At 38.0% G+C, this 22,090-nt stretch overlaps 1 protein-coding gene across 2 annotated transcripts in view; it reads left to right on the forward strand.

The window, feature by feature from the left end:
• The window catches only part of LOC119656148 (insulin gene enhancer protein isl-1), a 102,401-nt gene that overhangs the window by 63,034 nt on the left and 17,277 nt on the right, over positions 1-22,090 (forward strand). For both annotated transcript variants that reach the window (XM_038062482.1, XM_038062483.1), the window contains exon 2: positions 14,418-14,607. In XM_038062482.1, the coding sequence (XP_037918410.1) occupies positions 14,418-14,607 (190 nt within the window). The remainder of the gene's footprint in view (positions 1-14,417; positions 14,608-22,090) is intronic.

Raw genomic sequence — 22,090 nt, forward strand, 5'->3', positions numbered from 1 at the left:
GTCAAATCTTACTCTAATCTTTGAAGGCGAAATTCGCTTATCCGGGTCGCGATTGACGCATACCTGTGTGACTTTTCTGCTGATTTTCCTGATTTTGAATTTTTGCAATCACTGCCGCAGCCGTAGGTTTTGTTGTCATTTATACAGTGCTTTTGCATTTTCAAAAATCATCATTTCTTCGAATGCTAAAGGATATGAATGTCTTACTCAAGTTACATGTTCAAGGGTAAACAAAAAGGAAAAATATGATCTAATGCTTGTTTGCTATATGATATTACTTCTTTTTTGTGGATGGAGTTGGAATTCTTAAAAATCACTACTGCCAGGTTGCAGCAATGTATGGGATTTTCATCCACTAAAACCACTCCTACTTCCACTGTGAATTTTTACTTCGCGGGGAGGATTCTGCTTTACAACAACACGATTAAGTCATGTGTCCGTCGCTATTTCCGGACCCAGTTACTGTTGTGTTTATCGTACTCCAATTTGCTTCCGATCTAAGCATCTCCACAAGATTATGGGGTCCGATAATTATGTTGGGAGCGTCGCTTACCCTCCCTTTTTCAATTGCGAATTTCGGACAATGAAACGTAACATGTTCCGGATACTCGGGAGTGGAGGCGGATTCAGGACAGTCCGGGGACTCGTCCAATCTCAAGCAGCGGGAATACTTCCTGTATTCACCATATCTCGTAAGTGAATGTGTCCAGCGGCCTTTCCCGGAATTATCCCATCGTTGCCGCCATCTCCTGTACAGCGCCTTTCTAGTGGCTTATCGTAAATCCGCAGTCACATCGGGCGGATTGTCCCTCCTTCTCCGGTAGAAACGGTGTGCCTCATTCGCTAGAAGATTCAATGAAATCATTCCTGCGATGACACCCATTGCCTCACTACTGTCCTATATGCGCTGCACATCCTCAGCGGAATTGGCCTGTATAGCAGGATGGATGTCACCACCCCTGCGATAAGCAGCCGGCGACTAGATTTTGGCCCTCTAATATTAACCATCGTCCTTGCTAGAGATGAACTAGCTTTTGCTTTTTTTTCTCGTTCATTACCTCCAGGTACCTAATGATCGTATTGAGTTTAGAGTATTGTTCTTCCTGCGATTTTGTCCGCAAAGTCCAGTTTAACCGTGGTTTCATTCCACACAATATGAAGCCTTGGGCATCACCTGCTGTTACACATATATGTATGATAGTACTTATGAGAAAGAATGACGTATTTTGCGTAGAAGTGGATCGTGTTGTCCGCATAGAAGTAGCAGCAATTAATACTATGGATGAAGAATCTTAATGGTGTGTAGAAAGTCGAGTGAATTAGTTAGCAGTTTTTAGAGTTGAATGTGGAGTACATCAATTGCAAAGCATAGATAAGGTTCGAGATTTGTGTAAAACAAAACCTTATTAGAATCGAGTCGATGTCTATCTGTCTGTCTGTTACATACAAGTACCGGCATTTTTGTTTAGTTTAAGGGGGAGTTCCGCGTACATATGAGTGGAGGGTGTAAATTTATTTTTCACAGATTGTGGCCACGTGGTGTATCAAATGAAAGGGTTCAATTAGTACTTTTTTAAACTGGTCCCATATTTGATATGAAACGTAGGGAAGTGAGGGCTCAAAATATGACCCTCAAAAAGTGTAAGAGTTCTCGTTCTCAGAACCTATCCAACCGAAAAATCTGAGAAAAACACAGTGGTGTATTTAAACGAAATCGTGGCCTCAAAATCTATCTCGTTCCGATATCTACACAAATAAAGTGAACAATTGTATATAAGCATATTTGAAAAATTTTGCCGGAAACCCCCCTTGAGTTCTTTCCAGAAGCATAAAATTTAGTGATGGAATTTTTGGGAAATTTGAAGGAAATCCATCTATTATGACCGAAGTTATAGGAAGGTGAAACTTTTATATTTTGTGTAAATTTCGAGCATTCTAAAACGTGTATGACGTCATCATAACATTTCAGTTCGTCAATACCACAACAAAGTGAACTCACGGAAATAGGAAATCGCAGGGAAACATTACGTTTTAGTTTTTTAATCATTTACATATAGATCAATATCAATTACTCCAGACAGACATGTATATATTTATATGTATGTAAATGAAGCTTTGGGGCAGTGCCTAATTCAGATATATATGTTTGCGCATTAAACAAGCGGTATTCAATATACGTACTTTATATGTACATTAGCAATCCCTCTATTCTTAAACGAAGTTTTGTGTTAGCCACGGTCGGCTTAGGCTTAAAATTTTACAAGGTTTTGTGTTCAATATAATTCATACACAGGTCGTGTTTTTGAATTAATATAAGGGAACAAATATCACCTTGTATCCACTTCGGTCACGCTGCTCCCAGAGCAGAGGTGAGGCACCGTCTGATGAGTTGCATATCATATTTTGCAACTTGGGTGCTTGCCTAAGGATGAGGGTTCCGTGAACCACATCCGAGAAAGCATGTTGCTTTCCAACTGGTCCGGTAAGTGGATGGACTTAGGAATTCCTCGATTCTTAAACAAAACTTTCGTCTAACATAATAAATAAAACACCAATGACTAACTTCTTAGGTCATAAGTACAGCGCCTGCTTTAATTCCTTTTCTGTCTTACAGGAGGTGTATTGAACCTACCTAGAAATTTCATAACTTCAAATTCAATCAATATCGACTGAAAAATTAGGCAACTCTAATAGAACTTCCAAACCCCTAAATGTTTAATATAAAAAAACTTTCAGTTGTTTTTCTTTTGCATTTATTCGATGTGCTTGTATTCGCCTCCACATCCTATCATTTCAACGGGGAAAAGTTTAAAATGAATATTATTTATGGGGATATGTCACTATTCATTTTGTTCTAAAGCAATATTTTATCCAACATTAGCAATGTATCAAATGACAATGTCCACACATAAATTGTAAGTTTTTAAAAATGTTGACAGTTAAATCATATTTTTATTTTGTTTCTCGAAACAGTTAAGAATAGTTTACATTTCAATAAAAGTACAACAATGAGCGTGTTTCTAACACTGACGTAACTTGTCAAAACAAATTTGGAAAATATAGAACAAATTTTGAACTCCAATGATATAAAAATATACACGATTTTATATTATGTTTTATGATATGCAAGAATTCGGAAATTCTAGACAAATAATCATTTATGAATAAAAGAGGAACATGTTGGAGTGAAGATTGCCTAATTTTTCTTTTAATAGTAACTTTTTTTCATTTGGAAAAAAACTTTATGTAATACATTTTCATTTAAATAATTATGGACTATTGCAAGATGTTGGCTCTGTTTTAGAACTGATTACTATATTTAGGTATTATATTAAAGTCTAAAGTCTTTTAATGGGCATCCTGAGATACGACAGGATTGGGAGCTACTCAACACCAGAGTGGCTTTACCTCTTTGCACGTTTTGCCGATTATTCCTTCCTCCACCAGGGACGGACTACGAAAATTATATTGAGCCATTTAATGACTAATGATATAGTAAATTGTATGCCAAAGGCGAGGACGATCTTTCTTCCTTGCTAGACATCACCATCCGGTAAACTTGAACGTAGTAGATAGATCTTTCTATTGTAGGTACCTCTTAATGTTTCCAATTTTTTATTCCGACTTCTGTATGAACCTTATATCTTACAGTCTGTTCTCATTGCAAATAGTATGAGGCTGAATCAAAATCAGATCAGACTATGCTTTTTATTTATCAAGACTAAACTTTTTAGTTGTTCTCTATATAGACTTATGCACGTTCGAGTATCCCAGCAGTTTCGCATCTTCCTTTCTCATAGAATGATCAGCCGATGCGGGACCCTATCTTCATTCACAAAACATGCCACTTAAAGAAACATCAGACAGAGTATGTAAAGATGTCATTCATCTCCAGGATAGTACCAAGCATTGCCAGTAGTTTTAAGAAGGATAAAGTAAAGGAAATGTGCAGTTTATTAATATATGGTTTTGTAAGTCAAATTCGGATTTTTCTCAACCAATTCAGAATTTTCCAAACTAATCTCAGGAATTTCCAAACTAATTTCCGACTATTCGCAATCAGTTCCAGAATTTTCCATTTCAAATTCAGAATTTTCCATTTCCTGCATTTGTAACCAGAGTGGCTCTACACTATTATGTGTAGTATCGGTTTGAGGGAAAACACTAGCGTTTGGGAACCATTGCAGAAGGGTAAAGATCACGTATCGATTAGTGGCGCTAAGGATTCCAATAAATCTTTTGGTCTTTCCATATAAACAGCGCATACGAAAAAAGAAGAAGGAATCTACCTGAAAAGGATTCAGTATACCGAGGAGGATCAAGGCAATAATTAGTGAAGTGACAGTAATGGTGGGATGATTTCCAGATGGGGCGCTGAATCCAGGCACTGATTCCCCATATTTAGGAGTGGATTCAGCGAGGACACGGGAAAATGAACTAGCATTTGACACAATCCTTATGAGGGCATGATGATTACAGGAAGTTTATATACCGTTTCAGGTTGGATGATTTTCTTTTCTATTCTAAATGTGGTTCCATGAATGTTCTACTAACCGTGATTTTGCTCAGATAGGAGAAGCTTAGGAGTCAGCTTAACCCCGTAGAACATTGCCGGAGAAATGCCGATATCAGAAGAAAATTTGTTTGCAATGAATTCCATAATAAGGATTCAGGTAGGACTTTTCAAGGGGGCGTGCTCAATGAAGGCGCAGAATGGATTGCGTAATCGCTTAAAACGCAGTCTCCGACGCGAGGTAATGGGTTATGGAGGTTTTGCGGAGAAGAAAGAAGGAGAAATTGAGCGGAAATTAGTGAGTGAAAATATCATGAAAAGTAGACAGTAAACCGAAAATTGAAAGGAATAACCTGACGACATTTTTTACACAAGCGCGACCATCTAAAAAACGTGATATCTACTAGCAAACCACATGTGGTATCTACTAGCAGCCAAGACCCGATTAGGAAGCGTCAAGGATCCCAAGAAGAAAAACGTATTCTATCAGATAACCTATGCCAACTGTGAAATATCATATATAGGACAAACTAGAAGCTTAATAGCAACAAGGTTCAATGAACATATAAAGGAAGAAAATCTGGCCAAAGCAAAAAAAAAGAACCAACACATGTCCTCAAATCATTGGTAGCCAGAGACATCATCGAGGAAAGAAATGTAATAACAGAGGATAACCTAAAGGTAATTATACAGGTTAATGACTTCCGCGAATTGGATAGTTTCATCATCCACAAGTTACGGGAAAAAAAGGAATTAAGAGTGATTTGGAAAACGTCAACAGTTGGCATGTTCGGGTTAAACTCACTGATATCTTTTTCTTAATTGCTTCGCTTATTCTCGTTAGTTGTGGACAGTAAACACCCGAATCAATAGTTTGGCTAATCTGGAGTAGCTCGTAGTGGATGACTTCTTTATAGTCCCACCATACACAGATCATCACCTTCTGATTTGTCTATCCTGGCTTTACGTATGTTTCTGCATCTGCTGATCGCATTGTCCATGGCTGTTTTCGCTGTAATCCATTTCTTACCCCCAGTGGGCACTCTTTTCAACAGTTGCTTGTTTTTTGTCGTTTTCAGCAGCTGCACGAGGAAATTGGGTCGGTTAAATTCTTTGCATTCAGTTCATGTTGCACCTACTTATCGAGCTTCTTGACCAATCTATCGTAATGCAAATGGTCTAAAACAGTTACATGATGTTTATTTACCTCCTGAGCAGCCTCACGATTGATTGCATGTTTATTTCCAAGGCCTTCTTCCATTATTTCGTCAACTTTTCCCATAATTGGCCGTCCAGGGCGAGGTATACATTTGCCATTGAAATTTCCTAAAGGAAATCTCTTGAACCATCGTTGTGCTACACGTCTTGTTACAGCATCATCTCCATAAACTGAACAATTTTTTTCACGGTCCTCCGATATATTCTTGTCTTTCAGGATGAAAAACGAATTTTTTCGTTCGGAACAACTCCAATCAAGCGTTTGAGATCAAAACGATGTACTTTTCATTTGCAAAATATTCTACGAATTGTCACGTTGTCGAAATCAGTGCAACGGTACCATAAAAAATACAGTTCAGCCCCATCTGTCGACAAAATACGACATTACCTTTTTTACAACCTAATAATATAGTAAACGATTAACTCTTGATAATCAGAATGATCAATATAGTGTAACCTAACTGTAATTGGAAACAATTAATAATTAAAAATAATAATAATTAAAAAATCAGTCGGCAGAAAACTTTAGGGTGAAACCTGCCAACAGCTATTTGTATATAAATCTGCGTGAAACTTACATAAACTAATCTACATAGTGGGAGTATAGTGCTGAAAAACGATAGCCATGGCAATTCTTCGGAAAAGGAGGAAAATATTTTCTTGATTTTCCTCTCAAATGTGAAACCTCATAAAATTAAAAAAGAGAAATGATGGAGCGGAGATATTCGGAGTAAAGAGAAATATTGTATTATACACAAAAAATCAAATATTGGGTTGGGGAAAAAGAAATATCGTATTTTGTCAATAGATGGCGACACTTAAACACATCTTGTGTTGTACTTATCGCATCGGGTCATACTATACGGCGATTTTAAGACGACAATCTGTGCTGCAAGTGCCTCTTTGACAGTTTTGTGATCGTATGTTTCAGCCTCAAGTTATAACGCGTCAAAGATGGAGTCCACCAAGCAATAAATTCGTCATATTTCACGTTTTTACTACCTGAGAGGTAAAAATGCAACGAAGGCGGCCGAAAAAATTTGTGAAGTTTATGGGCCCGATACTGTAACGATTCGCACAGCACAGCGTTGGTTCGATCGATTTCATTCTGGTGTAGTGGATGTCGACCATACACCCCGTACTGGTAGGCCTAAACGTCGTAGAAACCGATAAAATCGTCGAAATCATCCAAGTAGACCGGCATGTGAGCATTCGCTCTATTGGCCAGGAACTGGGTATATACCATAAAATCGTTTGGAACCATTTGCAGAAGATTGGATTCCAAAAAAGGCTGGATGTTTGGGTGCCACACGAGTTAACACAAAAAAACTCTTGGACCGAATCAACGCCTGCGATGCACTGCTGGAACGGAACGAATTCGACCCTTTTTTGAATCGGATGGTGATTGGTGATGAAAAGTGGATCACGTACGACAACCGCAAGCGAAAAAGAAGCGCGGCGAGCCGGGACAAACCATCGCCAAGCCCGATTGACGGCCAGGAAGATTTTGCTGTTTGTTTGGTGGGATTGGAAGGAAATCATCCACTATGAGCTACCGTTTGAAGCAGGCGATTGACAAGAATTGGTCAAAAGGAATGGCATTGTGTTCCACCAGGACAACGCTCGGCCTCACACATTTTTGATAACCCGACAGAAGCTACGGGAGCTCGGATGGGATGTCCTATTGTACTTACCGTATAGTTCGGACCTGGTACCAAGTAATTACCATCTCCTCCGGTCCATGCAAAACGTTCTTGGTGCTACTAAGTTGACCTGCGAAAACTGGCTGTCTGAGTTTTTTGCAAATAATGAGGGGGGTTTGATAAGGGGGGGGGGGGGGGGGGGATAATGAAGTTGCCTTCTAAATGGCAACAAGTTTGCGAACAAAACGGTACATTTTTAACTTAAATCAGATAATTCTAACTATATTAAATAAACCGTCAAATTTCAATCACAAATACGACATTTCTTTTTCCCAACCCTCTTTTCATGAATGGTCTGGAAAATCGGTGCTATAAATTGAAAATGAATCAGAAGAACGGGATTTCAGAAGAAATGTTCAATATTTTTTGTGTAAAAAGGGAACCTTATTAAAATTGATTTATTGTCTGTCTGTCCGTTTGTCAAATAGACTCTTCTCGGAAATGAGACGATTTGGATATATGCACGCTGGATAATTAGAGAACAAATGGTGTAAAATTAAGAAAAGAACTATTACAAAAGTGTAATATAGAGGTTACCACAAGGACGGTACAAGGACTCTAAACAAATACTGATATTCATCTAGGATGGAGCTAAAAAACTTAAAAGAAAAGAATTTGCTTTTCTACACGAAGACGATGAAGTTTTATTTATAGGTGAAAATCAGTACAATATATTTGGTCAGGATGGTCCACCAAAAGTTTGACGCAAAAAGGGTAATGCATAAGAGACAAAGAATTTACGGAGCACCGTGAAACACAGCGGAAGAAATGTGCTTGTTTGGGGGAGTGTAAGTTGATCAGGGATCGATAATCTAGTATTTATTGATAGTAAAATAGGCCAGCATATATTCGTGAATATTTTGAAAATCATTTACAGGAATCTGTCAATAAAATGGGTTTGGGTCCGAATTACATTCTCCAACAAAACAAGGACCCCAAACATACAACTCGTATGGTACATGATTGGCGATTGTATAATGTTTTGACGCAATTGCGTTCACCGCCGCAGAGTCCAGACCTAGACCCAATCGAGCATTTGTGGGACTTCCTACAGAAGCAGATACACAAACACCACATAACTTCAGAGTGTTCTCTAAAAAAGGCTCTACAAGATGAATGGAAAAGCATACTTCAAAGTATTCCGCAGAAATTTGTGTTGTCTATGCCGTAGCGAACGCAAGCAATCCTGAAATCAAAGGAGGCCGAACCAAGTATTGATATTTAACCGATGGACAAATATCTCAGAATAAAAATAGTCGTAAATGAATGCAAAGTTCATTTGAGTTGTCTATATTTCAAGGTATCAACCCACCAAAAAACGGAGAAAATTTAAATGCTAACTTCGGAATGTCTTTAAAATAAACGTTTTACATTGCCAAAGTTGAAAAAGAAAGTTATCCGAAAGGAATAGATACATTATTAAAAATACTTAATATTGCATTTCCAGCTAAACGAAACTTTAATCTACCTAAATAGAAATGAGAATTTCGTTACAAGAAGCATTCAACATAAGCATTGTTTGACCCGAACAGACCAAAATAGTTGAAATTTACTCCATAGAAGTCGACAAATTATAGTTAGAAACCCAGTTCGAAAAAAGTGCCAAATGACAAGCTGCTTGGCTCTGTTCCGACTAAGTCTTTATTTTTAAATTGTGTGAAGGAAAGTTCCATACCACTGGTTTTTTCATTCACATAACTGGAAACCGGCTGCATAAATTTGTTCCTTGGTATTAATTAATTTTGAATGGTTCTTCAGTAAAGTTAAAATAGGATCGTTCCCTATTAAAATGTTTATAAAATATTTGACGTTTTTAAAAATATTGGCTTTCATTTTAAACAAATAACTAAAATTAAGCCAGTTTCGATATTGACTCCTCTGGCCTTAGGGTACTCAAGAGTACAGTATTTCATACGGATTTAATGGCAAGTGTTACTTGATCAAGCAAAATTTATAATTAAAAATTGTGGAATTCTGAGCGATTTAGTAAATGTGACTTGGTTAATATTACTTTTTCAAATTGTGTCTTGCAAAAGGAATCTTCGAAGAGTTAAGGATTACTGTCTAACTTCACCAGGTAAGAAAAGTAAATGAACGATGAAGAGTAGATCGAGCACAGTCCTGCCCCGAAGAGTCCAACTTACTGGAAAAGATCTCAGATTCCCAGGATTTACGAAAGTGTGGAAGTAACAACCCTACAGAAACTTCATGAGCTGCAAGGAACAATTCTGCAGAGAAACTGTCAAGCCCGTTGGCCTTACTCCTTTTGGGTTTATTAATGGCAAAGATGGCTTCTGTTTGGAAAAGCAATCCATATTGGCATGTCACGGTGGATTCGAAATTTGTAGATTTCTAGCCCAGAATTCATTTGTTTTTCCGACAAGCTGGAAATAATTTACATGTACTTTTAAATTTCACTTGACTGGGCAAATGGCAGATGTATTGTTTTAAAGTTTCCATACCTTCTGTGACATTCAATGGTACTGCTTAGATTCGAATGATTAATCTATTTACTTACGCTAGATCAGGTGTCCGCCTTACCACCTCGCGTAGACCGCATAGCTCGACTGTCATGTAACATATTACGATATCTAGTTTACTCTAGTGCTAATCTATTGTCCGATACTAGTCCTAGTCTATTTCTGTGCTCCCCTACCAGGGAATACCCAATAAATAAACCTACAATCGTTACCCAATGCCTTCAATATAAATCTTCTTAGGCCAGGGAATCATATCGCCGACAATTAACTGAGCAGAACAAAACAGTGAAATTTTGGAAAATATGACTTTTCGATAACTCAACAAAAGTGCTACCATCAGAAACATAAAAACTTCAAAACAGACTAAATTGGCCGATTTTCTGCAAAAGTTAATTACGTATTTTTACGATATTGTGTATGTGAACTCTCTAATAATTTTTCGGTTTAAACTTACAAACTCCACCGCAACTATAAACTGAGAAAAATTGGATAAATTCTGATTTTTTTCCAAACATTCAAAAACTAAAATGTGTAAATATTTCTGAAATCCCTTTAAAATTTTGAAATATGTAAATTAAATAACTGGGCAATGTGAAAAGCAACAGAAACACCGACAAAAGACATTTACCGAATCAGAGCAAAAACCCGCCACCATTCCTACCGAAAAATTCTGAATTGTATTAGAAGAGCAGCGTGGAAAAAGCAACAAAATAACAAAATGAAAACGAAATCTTTCAGGAAGGGCGGGTCTGCGCAAGTTCAACTTTTATCTACAGATACAAAGGAACACGATACGAATGTTAGCTCCTTAAGTTACAGACAGGGAGTTGTTCCCTCATTCCACTCATTCCCAATACCAGTGAAATTTCCACACGAGACGTTAGACTCAGAAATAAAAGCAAAAAAATAATGACAACAACAAAAATACGAGAAGTAGTAACTCAGCCCAAAGCACAACAATGCCCCATTGCCATTGAAGAAAAAGAAAAAGGGGGATCTCGAACTCGTGTGCTCCGCCTTTATAAATTATTCATGACAACGACGGTTAAACCAGATGATACAAGAAAGGTATTCACCGCCATCCACCACACAGTCGGAGCGAAAACTGGAAAGGAGGGCTGGGATCAGGGTGGCTGAAGGGGAGATGTTTGAAATGCTTTGTTTCCTCTTATTTGATGTAGCCTTTAGACGATACTTCGTTTCAATGTGGACGTATACCCTACAGCTGAATCTATATATACAGTATGCAAAATTCGTATTCGTACACCCATTTTTTTAACTATTATTTGTTATTTTTAAGTCAAATATAACATTAAGAGATAAATAAATTGTATATTATTATAGCAAATGAAGAGGTTAATTCATGTACATAATAACAAGTATAAAATATATTTTAAACTTAATAATAAAAACAGTAATTCATATAAAACTCAAAACAAAATTCGTATTCGTACACCTACAGACTTCAAAAAATGTGCTAGAAATATAGTGTTAGTACTTCGTGGGAAATCCTTTTTGTTTTATTATTGCTCTAAGCCTATTTGGCATTGATTGAACTAATTTTTGGGTTAAGTTCGGTGAAATATTTTGCCATTCGGTCTGCAAGGCAGTTTTCAGGTCTTCTTTATTCCTAATACTGTAATTTTTTAGATTCTTCTTGAAAATAGACCATAAATTTTCTATTGGGTTAACGTCAGGACTCTGTGGAGGCGTGTTTAAACACTTTCGACAATTGTAGAGTAGCCAAAGCCGCGTGTGAAGTGCCGTATGCTTCGGATCATTGTCCTGTTGAAATATATACTTCCTACGAATTCCTAAATTTTGTGCACTCTGATGTAAATTAGTTTTAAGAATTTGCACATATTGCTTCGCGTTCATTATTCCATCAATAAAATGCAAGTTTCCAACACCAGAAGCTGCAAAACATCCCCAAATCATCAACGAACCACCTCCATGCTTAAATGTAGGAAGCATGTTTTTTGGATATAGCCTCGTATTTTTTTCTCGCCATATACGAACCCGTCCGTCCGACAACTTTAGATTAATTTTGCACTCGTCTGAAAAAATTACTCGTTTCCAATAACGAAGATCCTTGTTTAGATATCTTTTTGCAAAGTTTAACCGTTTTCTTCTATTGACATTATTGATAAATGGCTTAGAAGCGGGAGTCCGGCTCTGTATACCGAATCTACGCAAATAATTCCAAACACTTTGGGGTGTAATTTTAATTTGGAACTGGTTTTGCAAAAGTCCTGCTAATTTCACTGCACTTATCGTGTTATCCTGTCGAACAACACGCCGAACAAAGGATTGGTGTCTCTTTGACAAAATTAATCTGTTTCCATTTCTTTTTTTCTTCTCGATTCTACCAGACGAATTGTAAATCTTTACTACAGATTGAATTGTCGAGTGACTCCTATGCATAATTTTTGCAATTTGTCTCAAGGATTTACCATCCTTGTATAGCTGTATCACTATCTTACGATCACTGTTCGAAAATTCACTACCTTTTCGACTCATTTGGAAAATTTGTTAAAGAATTAACTCTTTATTTGTAATTCCCAAAACACTTTAGCTCGAACTGTCAACCACACTTTTTCAAGAATTTACCGTTAGAATTTTACAGTGCAAAATGATTTATATCGTACAGGGATTGAGTTCAAGCCGCTAGTCGGGGTGTACGAATACGAATTTTGCTTCGATTGAATTTGGAAATTGTTCTCTTGAACAAACGGATGTAAATAAAATTTAAGATTAATGTTCTATAACAACTACATACATATTTATGTAAAAAATTGTTATATAAGATTGAACGAATTTTCTAACATTTCTCAGAAATAACCCAAAAACCCGCAAAATATAGGGTGTACGAATACGAATTTTGCATACTGTATTTATGTAACAGATATATATGCATGAACAACCTTACATAACTATAAGTTCTCCATATCTACACCTCAACAGTTAAGACACCTGAAAACTTTGTTGTCTTTTCGAATTCGATGAAAATTTAGCCGGTCTCCGAGAACGTTTGTTGTTTTTTGTTCTTCTCCTGGATATCGGCGAGGTTCCACACCATTCCAATTTGGCAATTTGGACGCAAGTCATCTACTGACTTTCGGCTGTTGTTCCATTCTTATCGCTGAGTGGAAGCGCCATGGCTATGATGGTATGTCGATAATGAATGGCTTGGAACCAAAGTTTTGATGCAACAATGGCGGCTACTTTGTTCTTCATACAGTTTTAAAGCTCTTGGTCAAAATTGAGATAAAATCACAGAGAAAATTGTTTGTTGATTTGCTTTTTTTAATCTATAATTTCAGAACTATAAAGACGTCGGTGAATGGAATTTCAAATGTGACTGCTTCACTAAACATGTTTAAAATGCACATAACAATAATTTGTACGCCTCTTCTGTGAGCTTGTGTTTTATGTGGTTTTAATTTGCTAAACATGTTGAAATTAAGATCTAAAGACTTTATCGTTGGAATTTCGAGCTTCATTCTGACAGTTATGATTTTTTTCAAAAAAGAGAACAAGGGTCCGATTCAGTAATTTGTTTAGAATAAATTCATCTAAGGTAAAGTTTTTAAGAGCCGTGGAAAAGAAACTTACTCGACCAGGGGTGGTCCCTATTCCTGTTTCACTCGCATGGGGAAAGTTCATACCTTTAGGAGTATATAAAGTAATAAAAATGGAATGGTCATAGAGAACTTCGAGCAGAGGCTTCCAGCGAACGGAAGAGCAAGCAAACGCACAGCACCCGATCTTTTCGCGAATCCCAATACTATGTGTTAGGGAAGAGGAAGAAAAAAGGGCAAAGGACCAAGGAAATATTTAGGCATGGAAAACTATATCTAAGGCCCTAGTTAATGTCTCCTCAGAAAACATTTCAATAAACATATTTTGATCCCAAGGTGATGAACGGCTCCTTTTTGGAAAACATTAGTATTTTGCTTAGTATCGAATATAATGGCATTGTCTGCCTTAATGAAGCAACTAAGTTGGTTATTCCTCGAAACGAAATTCCCTAAACTGTGGAAAGTAGGCAAAATCCAACTCTGTAGTTGCGAAATAAGGCACCAAATACTATGTAAACTTTGACTGCAGTTCAAGGTCTTCTTTCAATTTGCAATATCTTTGCTTAAATTTGTTGGTTTGAATCTGAAGATTAATGTAATATTAATCTTCACCTTATTATAATCATAATCGTCTTGAAGAAGCCTAAATTAGTAGCTTTCTTGCCAAGCAGGATCGTTCTATTAGCAACCAACAAACCAATCTTGAAACGTCGATATCGCATTGTGTTATAGGTAGCTATAAAGGCGTTGAAATGTGGCATTACAATTGGGTTTACATGCGGACCCTCAAGGTGTGAGTAGCTATTTACATTACATATAAACAAAGCAATATATTTATATTATAAACATAGACAACCCAAAATCTTTAAAATTAATATCCAAACCAAGCAATGCCTTAATTTTCATATTATGTTCATTTCAGAAAAGCAACGACTGTCTTTATGTGTTGGATGTGGTGGACAAATTCACGATCAATATATATTTCACGTATCACCTGATCTAGAATGGCATGGAGCCTGCCTAAAATGTCAAGAATGTCGACAGTTTTTAGATGAAAAGTGTACATGTTTTGTTAGAGATGGAAAAACTTATTGTAAGCGTGATTATGTTAGGTAAGTCCAGTAGCATAAAGTCTTCCTAAATCTAGCAGAGGTGAATATATTGTAATATTTTCATGCTATTATTCAATAATTTTCGCTACTCGTTGTTATTGCTGTTGTTATTTAGGCGTATTTGCACAAATAACATTCAATGACTAATATGTACGTGGATATCTAACCTTTCCTGTAAACTATTTACTTTGAAAATTAGCGCATATGTGATAATTTTTTGGATAAGCGACCACCAAACTTCTGTGCAAGGTTTCTTTTTGCTTTATGGAGAAAAGTGGAACTCACAAAGAATTTTTTTTTTTATTTTTTTTTCCACGTGCTACTATGAGTTTAGTCACAGTGGTTAGACAAACATCTTTTATGAGGGAACAAATTTTACACCTGGAAATGATTGTGTAAGAATGTCACGTTTCATATCGTAGAGATTTTTGAGGTTTCTCGTTATATATCATTTTTTTTCTGCAGCATTAAATCAAACAACGAAATAAATAAACTTCTGGCCAAGTTGTAAATAAATTAGAAAACTACCCAGAGGAGACAACCCTTTGAAATTTCAGTTTGATGAATAGTTCTCGTTTCTGCTCTAATGTGATTAGCATTTCATTCGACCTACCATAAACGCTAAATACATAAACAAATGAAGAATAAATCACACGTATCAAAGCTTTGTAACTACCTACTGGGAAAAAGACAGAAGGAATAGGTCATATGAGGGGTCTAATTCCTAAGGTCACATGTTCCAAAATTGCTGAAAATGAGTTAAGCGTGGTACTGGATAGTCCATTTCAAGCCGCATCAAATGGTACCTTTTTCTATACGGCTCTCCTTCGGCTATAGATATCCCAATAAAATTATTAGCATGAAAAGAGGTGTACAAACGATCAAGCGGCTCTTCAGAGAGGACTACTTTAAACTACGTGTTAATTGAACAATGTTTCCTCTTAGCCTCGATGAATTTCAAAATTTGTTCGGGGGATTCGAATCACTATCTCATTTCTATGCCGCTGCGGATTCGAATAACAATAACACCTCGACAGTCAGGTGAGAGTATATTGTAATGACCGCAGTTACCAGATGTCCTGGAGAGTAAGCATCCACAAATGGTTTTCACGACCACCCGACGAACGTTTTTGTTGGCACAACACAATCATACTTGGCCTTGGTTCGATGAGGGCTTTCAAGGTAGCAACAAAATGTAAGAATGTTGCATACTGGATAATGCAGTATTCTCAAAGAACGCGGGACCGCGCAAAGACTTATCACGAACTCAGTCGAGCGAAGAATCGACCTCAACAGGTTTATGAACCTGAGAAATGCAGGGAGCAAAAGTACCAGGAGTGCAGATTTCACCAGCAAGTGAGCAGGATGAAGCCGAAACAAAGAAGGAAATCTGATTTTTGATGGTATTAGAGCAATGGGTTGATATTTTGATGAAGTGCTCATCGGCCAGAATATCGACGATTTGGAGATCTTGTCAACTGACGGACAAATGTCGCCACAACCAACAGAGACAGTCCGTATAATTCATCGTCTTAGGAATCATAAGTTGTCGGGAGCCGATGGAATTAGAGTCGAACTGGTTAAATACGAAGGCGATCAACTACCCCAGGCCATCTATCATATCTACCTTGTTAGGCCAGATAGTCCCAGAACATTATGAGCCCCTACAAAAGAGGCTTCATTCCAGGGAAATCAGCAGTAGATAAGACTTTCTCTCTGCCGATAGCAATAGAAGAACTGTTGGAATGTGGCTACCAATTGCACCATCTTTTCATTGACTTCTAGATCGTCTATAATTGCATAGCCATATAAAATTGTACGTTTGTTTCACCGCAAGAAGATTGTTAAGCAAATCCGGCTAAATAGGCTGCGATGGGCGGGTCACTTCGTCCGTATGGATGAGGATGATTCCCACCGGAAACTTTATAGGGGCAATATCTATGGTGGAAAAAGATGACGTAGTAAACCTTGGCGAAGATATCAAGGATATTGATTTCATGGTCCTCCTCGCAAAACCCGGATATCTGGGTGTTCTTCACTAAGGTAAGCCTAGGCCGGATTTCCGTTTTTGCGACGTTGATGACGGCAAAAATAATAAATAGTGCAACCACCCAGTTTGAACCTAGTCTTGAAGCGTGGTAGATTACTCTGTAGTAAGGGTGCCCTAGGAAGTAATGTGACCGATATTATGCCGGTCCATGATTATTATTCTACATTGATTCAGATACTCATTCACAAATGATACAAATCTCCTGAAAATCTATAAGTCTTTAATCAGTTATGAGGTTCGAATCCCTAGACAATATTCAATTTAGGAACTCCTACAGACCACTGTTACACTTATTACGCATTCTAAGTCGCTGTTAAACATAGATGACAAATTGGCCTATCTCCAGGGAACAACTGTCAACCAGAGCCTGAAGTTGATTTGAAAATAGTCAATCCTCCCTCGTTGGGGCGGGAGTTATGTGCAAACAAAACTCGCAGTTGTTTGTCTGCCTTGTCCTAAAATAATTACGTTACTAACTTTTCATTACAATTGAAAAAAAAACATTTTTATGCCCATTTACTATCCCTGTCCGTAACGTATAGTATTATTCGGTATCAACCGGTAATCTTTTTTCATTGTTGTACACCACCTATTGTATGGAATTTGTTTAGTTCATTGATCATTGCGAATTGTGTGGGCTAGCAAACTGCAAATTTTCAAACTTTATTGCTACCGAAACGTTAACAACGCCCCGGATAGGGACAGACCTCATGGCGACGACCTTTGGCTTTCGAAAACGGATTATGATTGGTTTCTGGAATGCGCGCACGCTCATCGACAACTAGAGCGAGGGTTCTCAGAATACTCACCTTTTCCAACTTGAACGGGGATTCCAGAAATGTAGGCTTGACATTCTGGGCCTAAGCAAAATAAGATTTTGGAACTCTGGAGAGAACTCCTCTCCCTGTTGGGGTAACGTGCTTTTGTACTTTGGAAAGCCAAGTAGTAACCGACACGAATCCGGTGTGAGGTTGCTTGTGACGGCTACTGCACGGCGCGCTCTCTTGACCTGGAAGCCGGTTTCTGGCAGACTTCTAACTTGTAGATTCCGCTCCAGGAAAAGGAGCATCACAATTTATAAACCTACGCACCAACGGAGGCTTCCGAAATAGTGGAGAAGGATGCTCTCTACTAGCAATTAAACGCAGTTCAGGGGAGGCTTCCTGAAGGTGACATTGTGATCGTTATGGGTAATCTGAATGCCAAGGTGGGCTCTGACAACACTGCGTTGAAATGTGTTGGGGAAGCGATCGTAATGATAATTTTGGGCTAGTGGGTTTCTGCAGCTTCACCTTATCATTGGTTTGCAAATTGTTCTAGCATAGAGTCTGCCATAAGTTGAAACCCAACTGACCGACACTGTACAAGCAATCAGATCGACCACTTTGCGATTAGCGATAGATTTAGGAGTTATCTTCTGGATATGCGTGGCAAGAGAGGCGCTGATATCGGCGTCGAAAGGGATCAACATCTGGGGAGCTGCGACCCACTAAGTTCCACGCCAACCGCTTGTATGATCCAACGGTTGCTCGAAAGTGGGAGAGCTATATCGCTGATCGGACGGTAGATATACTGAGTAACCCACCTGAGAATAACGATGAGTATCAGACTGCCATTAAAAATGCTCTTGGGTGCAATGCAGGTCACCGACATTGTCCCGAAGGTCGTCATAAGGCTGACTGCGAAATCGTGGAAACGAATCAATGAGCGGAAGGAGTTGGCGGCTCTATTGACCACTGCGAGTGATGGCGGGCTTGACGCGTTCGAACTCCGATACAAAAAGAGCTAACATGGGGCCGCAAATCTTTCGATGGTCCTGTGGAGCACGTCAAGGTTCGACTTCTCATCCACAATGACGAGCAACTGAAGAGCTGGGAACAACATTTCATCACGGCTTTCAATTGTATATCAGGCACAGAGCAATAGAGGAGAAGGGCATTTCAAGTAAATGCGAGCGATGGCGCGTAAGGGTAATTTACACGCTATTCGCTACCAATTTCATTCACTGGTACAATTTTATCGATACCCAAGATTTTCTGCTTACCAATACATGTTTAATTAAACAGTTGTCAGATTGTACTACATTTTATAGCGGGAGCAGTATGAAATAGATTCGTCTATATTCTCATAGGAAAGGGGAAGTTGAGTATGAGACGATAAAGTGAAAGGACCAAAATATTCAATCCGCGTAATATAGTTCACAAAAGGAAAGAGAGGAAAACGAAGGATTTTAATGAAAATCAGATTTGAACTTCCACTTCAATTTTAATGCTATGTATGTAATAATCAGTGTAAGGGGGAAACTTCGTTCCTAGTTTGCTACAATGCCTCCCGGAAATCGTTTCTTGAGGAGATGTGACGCTTATGGACTTTCAGTTCGAACAGAAGCTCCAGATATTCAACCACGTTAAGGTTAAGCAGAGGGCATAGGGTCGGCGTGGGATAGTATAGAATAACCATTATTGTGCAGAGAAGGAGGTGTTCTTGGGGTAGTTGCCCTGCAGGAATGCAGATGGCTGTTCTACGGCTAAGATGATGTTTTGTCACAAATAAAGACACAACACAAACCCAATTTAACTAGTTCCCGGTTCCATGCTTGACATTTGGGTGTTTGTTAGATTTTTAAGCTCGATTACTACAATTTTTAATTTTCAATGTACACTAGTGGTGAAGGGGGTAAGTTGCTCCCGAAATTTTGCAAAACAAAACCTTATTAAAATCGGTTCAATGTCTGTCTGTCTGTCACAGGCACTTTTCTCAGAAACGGCTATACCGATTTACATGAAATTTAGTGAGAAGGTGGGATCTTTGGAGATTTAGGAGGGGTCCCCATACATGTAAAAGGGGGGTGTCCAATTTTTTTTCACCAAATATAGTCATGTGGGGTATCAAATGAAAGGTCTTAATTAGTACTTTCCGAAGCCGGTCTTAATTTTGAGATTTGTTAAAATGGCAGGTAGAAAGAGGGGTGGAAAGTGATGATTTCTTCACCGGACCCATTCTCAGAAACTCTCCAACCGAAAAATCTGAAAAAATCATGAAACTGCCTCTATATGGTGCCCAGGCCTCAAAATACTCTCCATATCGATATCTGTTCAAATTAAGTTAATAATAGTATATTACCATATTCTTGGAAAAATTTTGTAAAACTCTCCTTAGGTTTATTTCAGAATTATAAAAGTTAGTAGTAGTATAAAATATAATATGAAGGATATTATCTCCAAGTTTGATCAAAATCATACTATTAGTAACAAAGTTACAGTAGCTCAAAGTTGTCTTTACCGTACCGTACAACCCGAAGTAATAACTCTGACTAAATGCATATACTTAACTCACACAAAAAGCAAATAAAACCATTCATACCTGAAGCGCCCAGCTTCCGGTTTCCCGACTTGTTTTTATAACTTCGTGCACTTCACCCCAAATTTTTCTCATAATAATACTAAAGTTTCCTTTCATGCGTGTTAGCATATAGAACTGAAAAGACTGTACAAAGTAAGCCACGTTGTGCTGAAATGAGTGTTGATCGCTACCTGACAACGGAAGCGATGAAAGGCTGTCCTCAAGGAGGTGTGCTGTCGCCACTTCTGTGGAGTATGCTGATCAGCTCACTACTATGCAAACTGCAAAATCTGCCGATACACGTTCAAGCTTATGCGGATGACGTGGCTGTGCTGGCTGTTGGTCGAGATCTCGGAATGGTGTGCAGAAATACACAGCGCGCCGTTCATTTGATTGACAGTTGGTGTCTCAGGCATGAACTTTCAGTAAATCCAAATAAAACCACAATGGTATTATTTCTTTCCCTTCAACTCTCCGAAGAATTGAAATATCTGGGAGTTATTCTAGGCATGAAGCTTCTTTGGAACAAGCATGTAGAGATAAAGATGGAACGAACTCTCACAGCTCTATAGGCGGACCCTTATCCCGACAAGGGGACTTAGACCTCAGATAGTAATGTAGATATATGTTGCTATCATTAGGCTGATATTGGCTTATGCATCCGTAGTGTGGTGGGTTAAGGTGAAACAAAAGACTTTTCGCTGTAAACTAGCCATACTGCATAGAACTGTGTGGCTGGGTATCACCGGTGCCATTAGCACGACATCCGGCGCAACTCTGAATGCATTACTCAATTTGCAGCGCTTGGATTTGTTTATTCAGAGCACTGCAATAAGAACAGCCCATAGACTTAGGCAATTAGATCTATGGGAAAACAATGGGCGTGAAGGGCATAGAGCATTGGAAGAACTGAATCTAGTTTTCGCAATGAATTCCGGTTCTCAGATCCCCATACATCTGTTTGGTAGAAGATGTGATGTTATCTTGAAACGAAGAGAAAACTGGGACGAATCAGCAGAATACGTGCCAGGATATACTGACGTCTCCTATACCGATGACAGGTGGCGAAACCCTAATGCTGCTAGACCGACCAAACTTTTCCGGTCAGAACTAAACAAGCATACTGCAAAGTTTATCCTGTCGAAAAGCAGGAAGACTTGCAGAAGTATTGTGGGCATTCTGTGTATCCAAGATGATACGTGCCCATCCTGTAATGAGGAAGCGGAATCCTGCTATACATAAACGAATCCAGGATATTCCGATAGACGATTCCCCAATCGAGTACAATGGACCACTAAGGTCTGAGTGTTCAGAGGCTTTGCCTCTCCCCCAAGTTAAATATACACAAGCCGACACACAGGACGACTGAAAATATTGAGTCAAGTTAACTCTATTATTCAATAGTTTTGGTCGTCAATATCGTGGCTCATTTTCTAGTTTCTTTTTCAGTTCTACATTTTCTAAGGTTTTGTGTGAAACAAAACCTTATTCATTACATTTTTTATCGTACTTTGAGGCATTCCTAACTCATTTGTTACATTTGCCTGCGAATATCCCCTTTTATGAAAAGATATTACTAAATTTCTTTTCGTCAGGAATCTTTCACGTACTTTAGGCATAGTTGCATAATAAAACTTTCTTGAGATAATATTTCGGGGATTTCCGTTACTCCAGGAAACATTTGTTATTGAGTCAATATTTTTGTGTGTCCAATTTCCTGACTTGCGTTGAAATGTAATTTATTTTAATTATTCTCTGTGTTGCATTCCTGTTAAATTATATAGACTTTGAGATATGCATATCAAATCTTTTTAATATTAATGGTTTTTATTCTTTACACAAATTTTACTTATAAAATTTAAAAAGCTACCTCAAGTGCATTGATGAGTCAATACTTTTCGAATTGATTGTTTTATGAAAAAGTCATGCAGAATTTGTAATTATTGTAATCGCAAATTACTTTAGAAGATTAATCTTGAGTTAGAGAAAAGTAAGTAAGTAATCTCCATGCAAACAATCTGTTGCTGCTTACAGAACCTTCTTGTACGTTGTTGTTTTGTAATAATACAGGGAATAGCTCATTGACTAATG

Source organism: Hermetia illucens, chromosome 4 (assembly GCF_905115235.1).
Source record: "Hermetia illucens chromosome 4, iHerIll2.2.curated.20191125, whole genome shotgun sequence".
NCBI classification, from domain to species: Eukaryota; Metazoa; Arthropoda; class Insecta; order Diptera; family Stratiomyidae; genus Hermetia; species Hermetia illucens.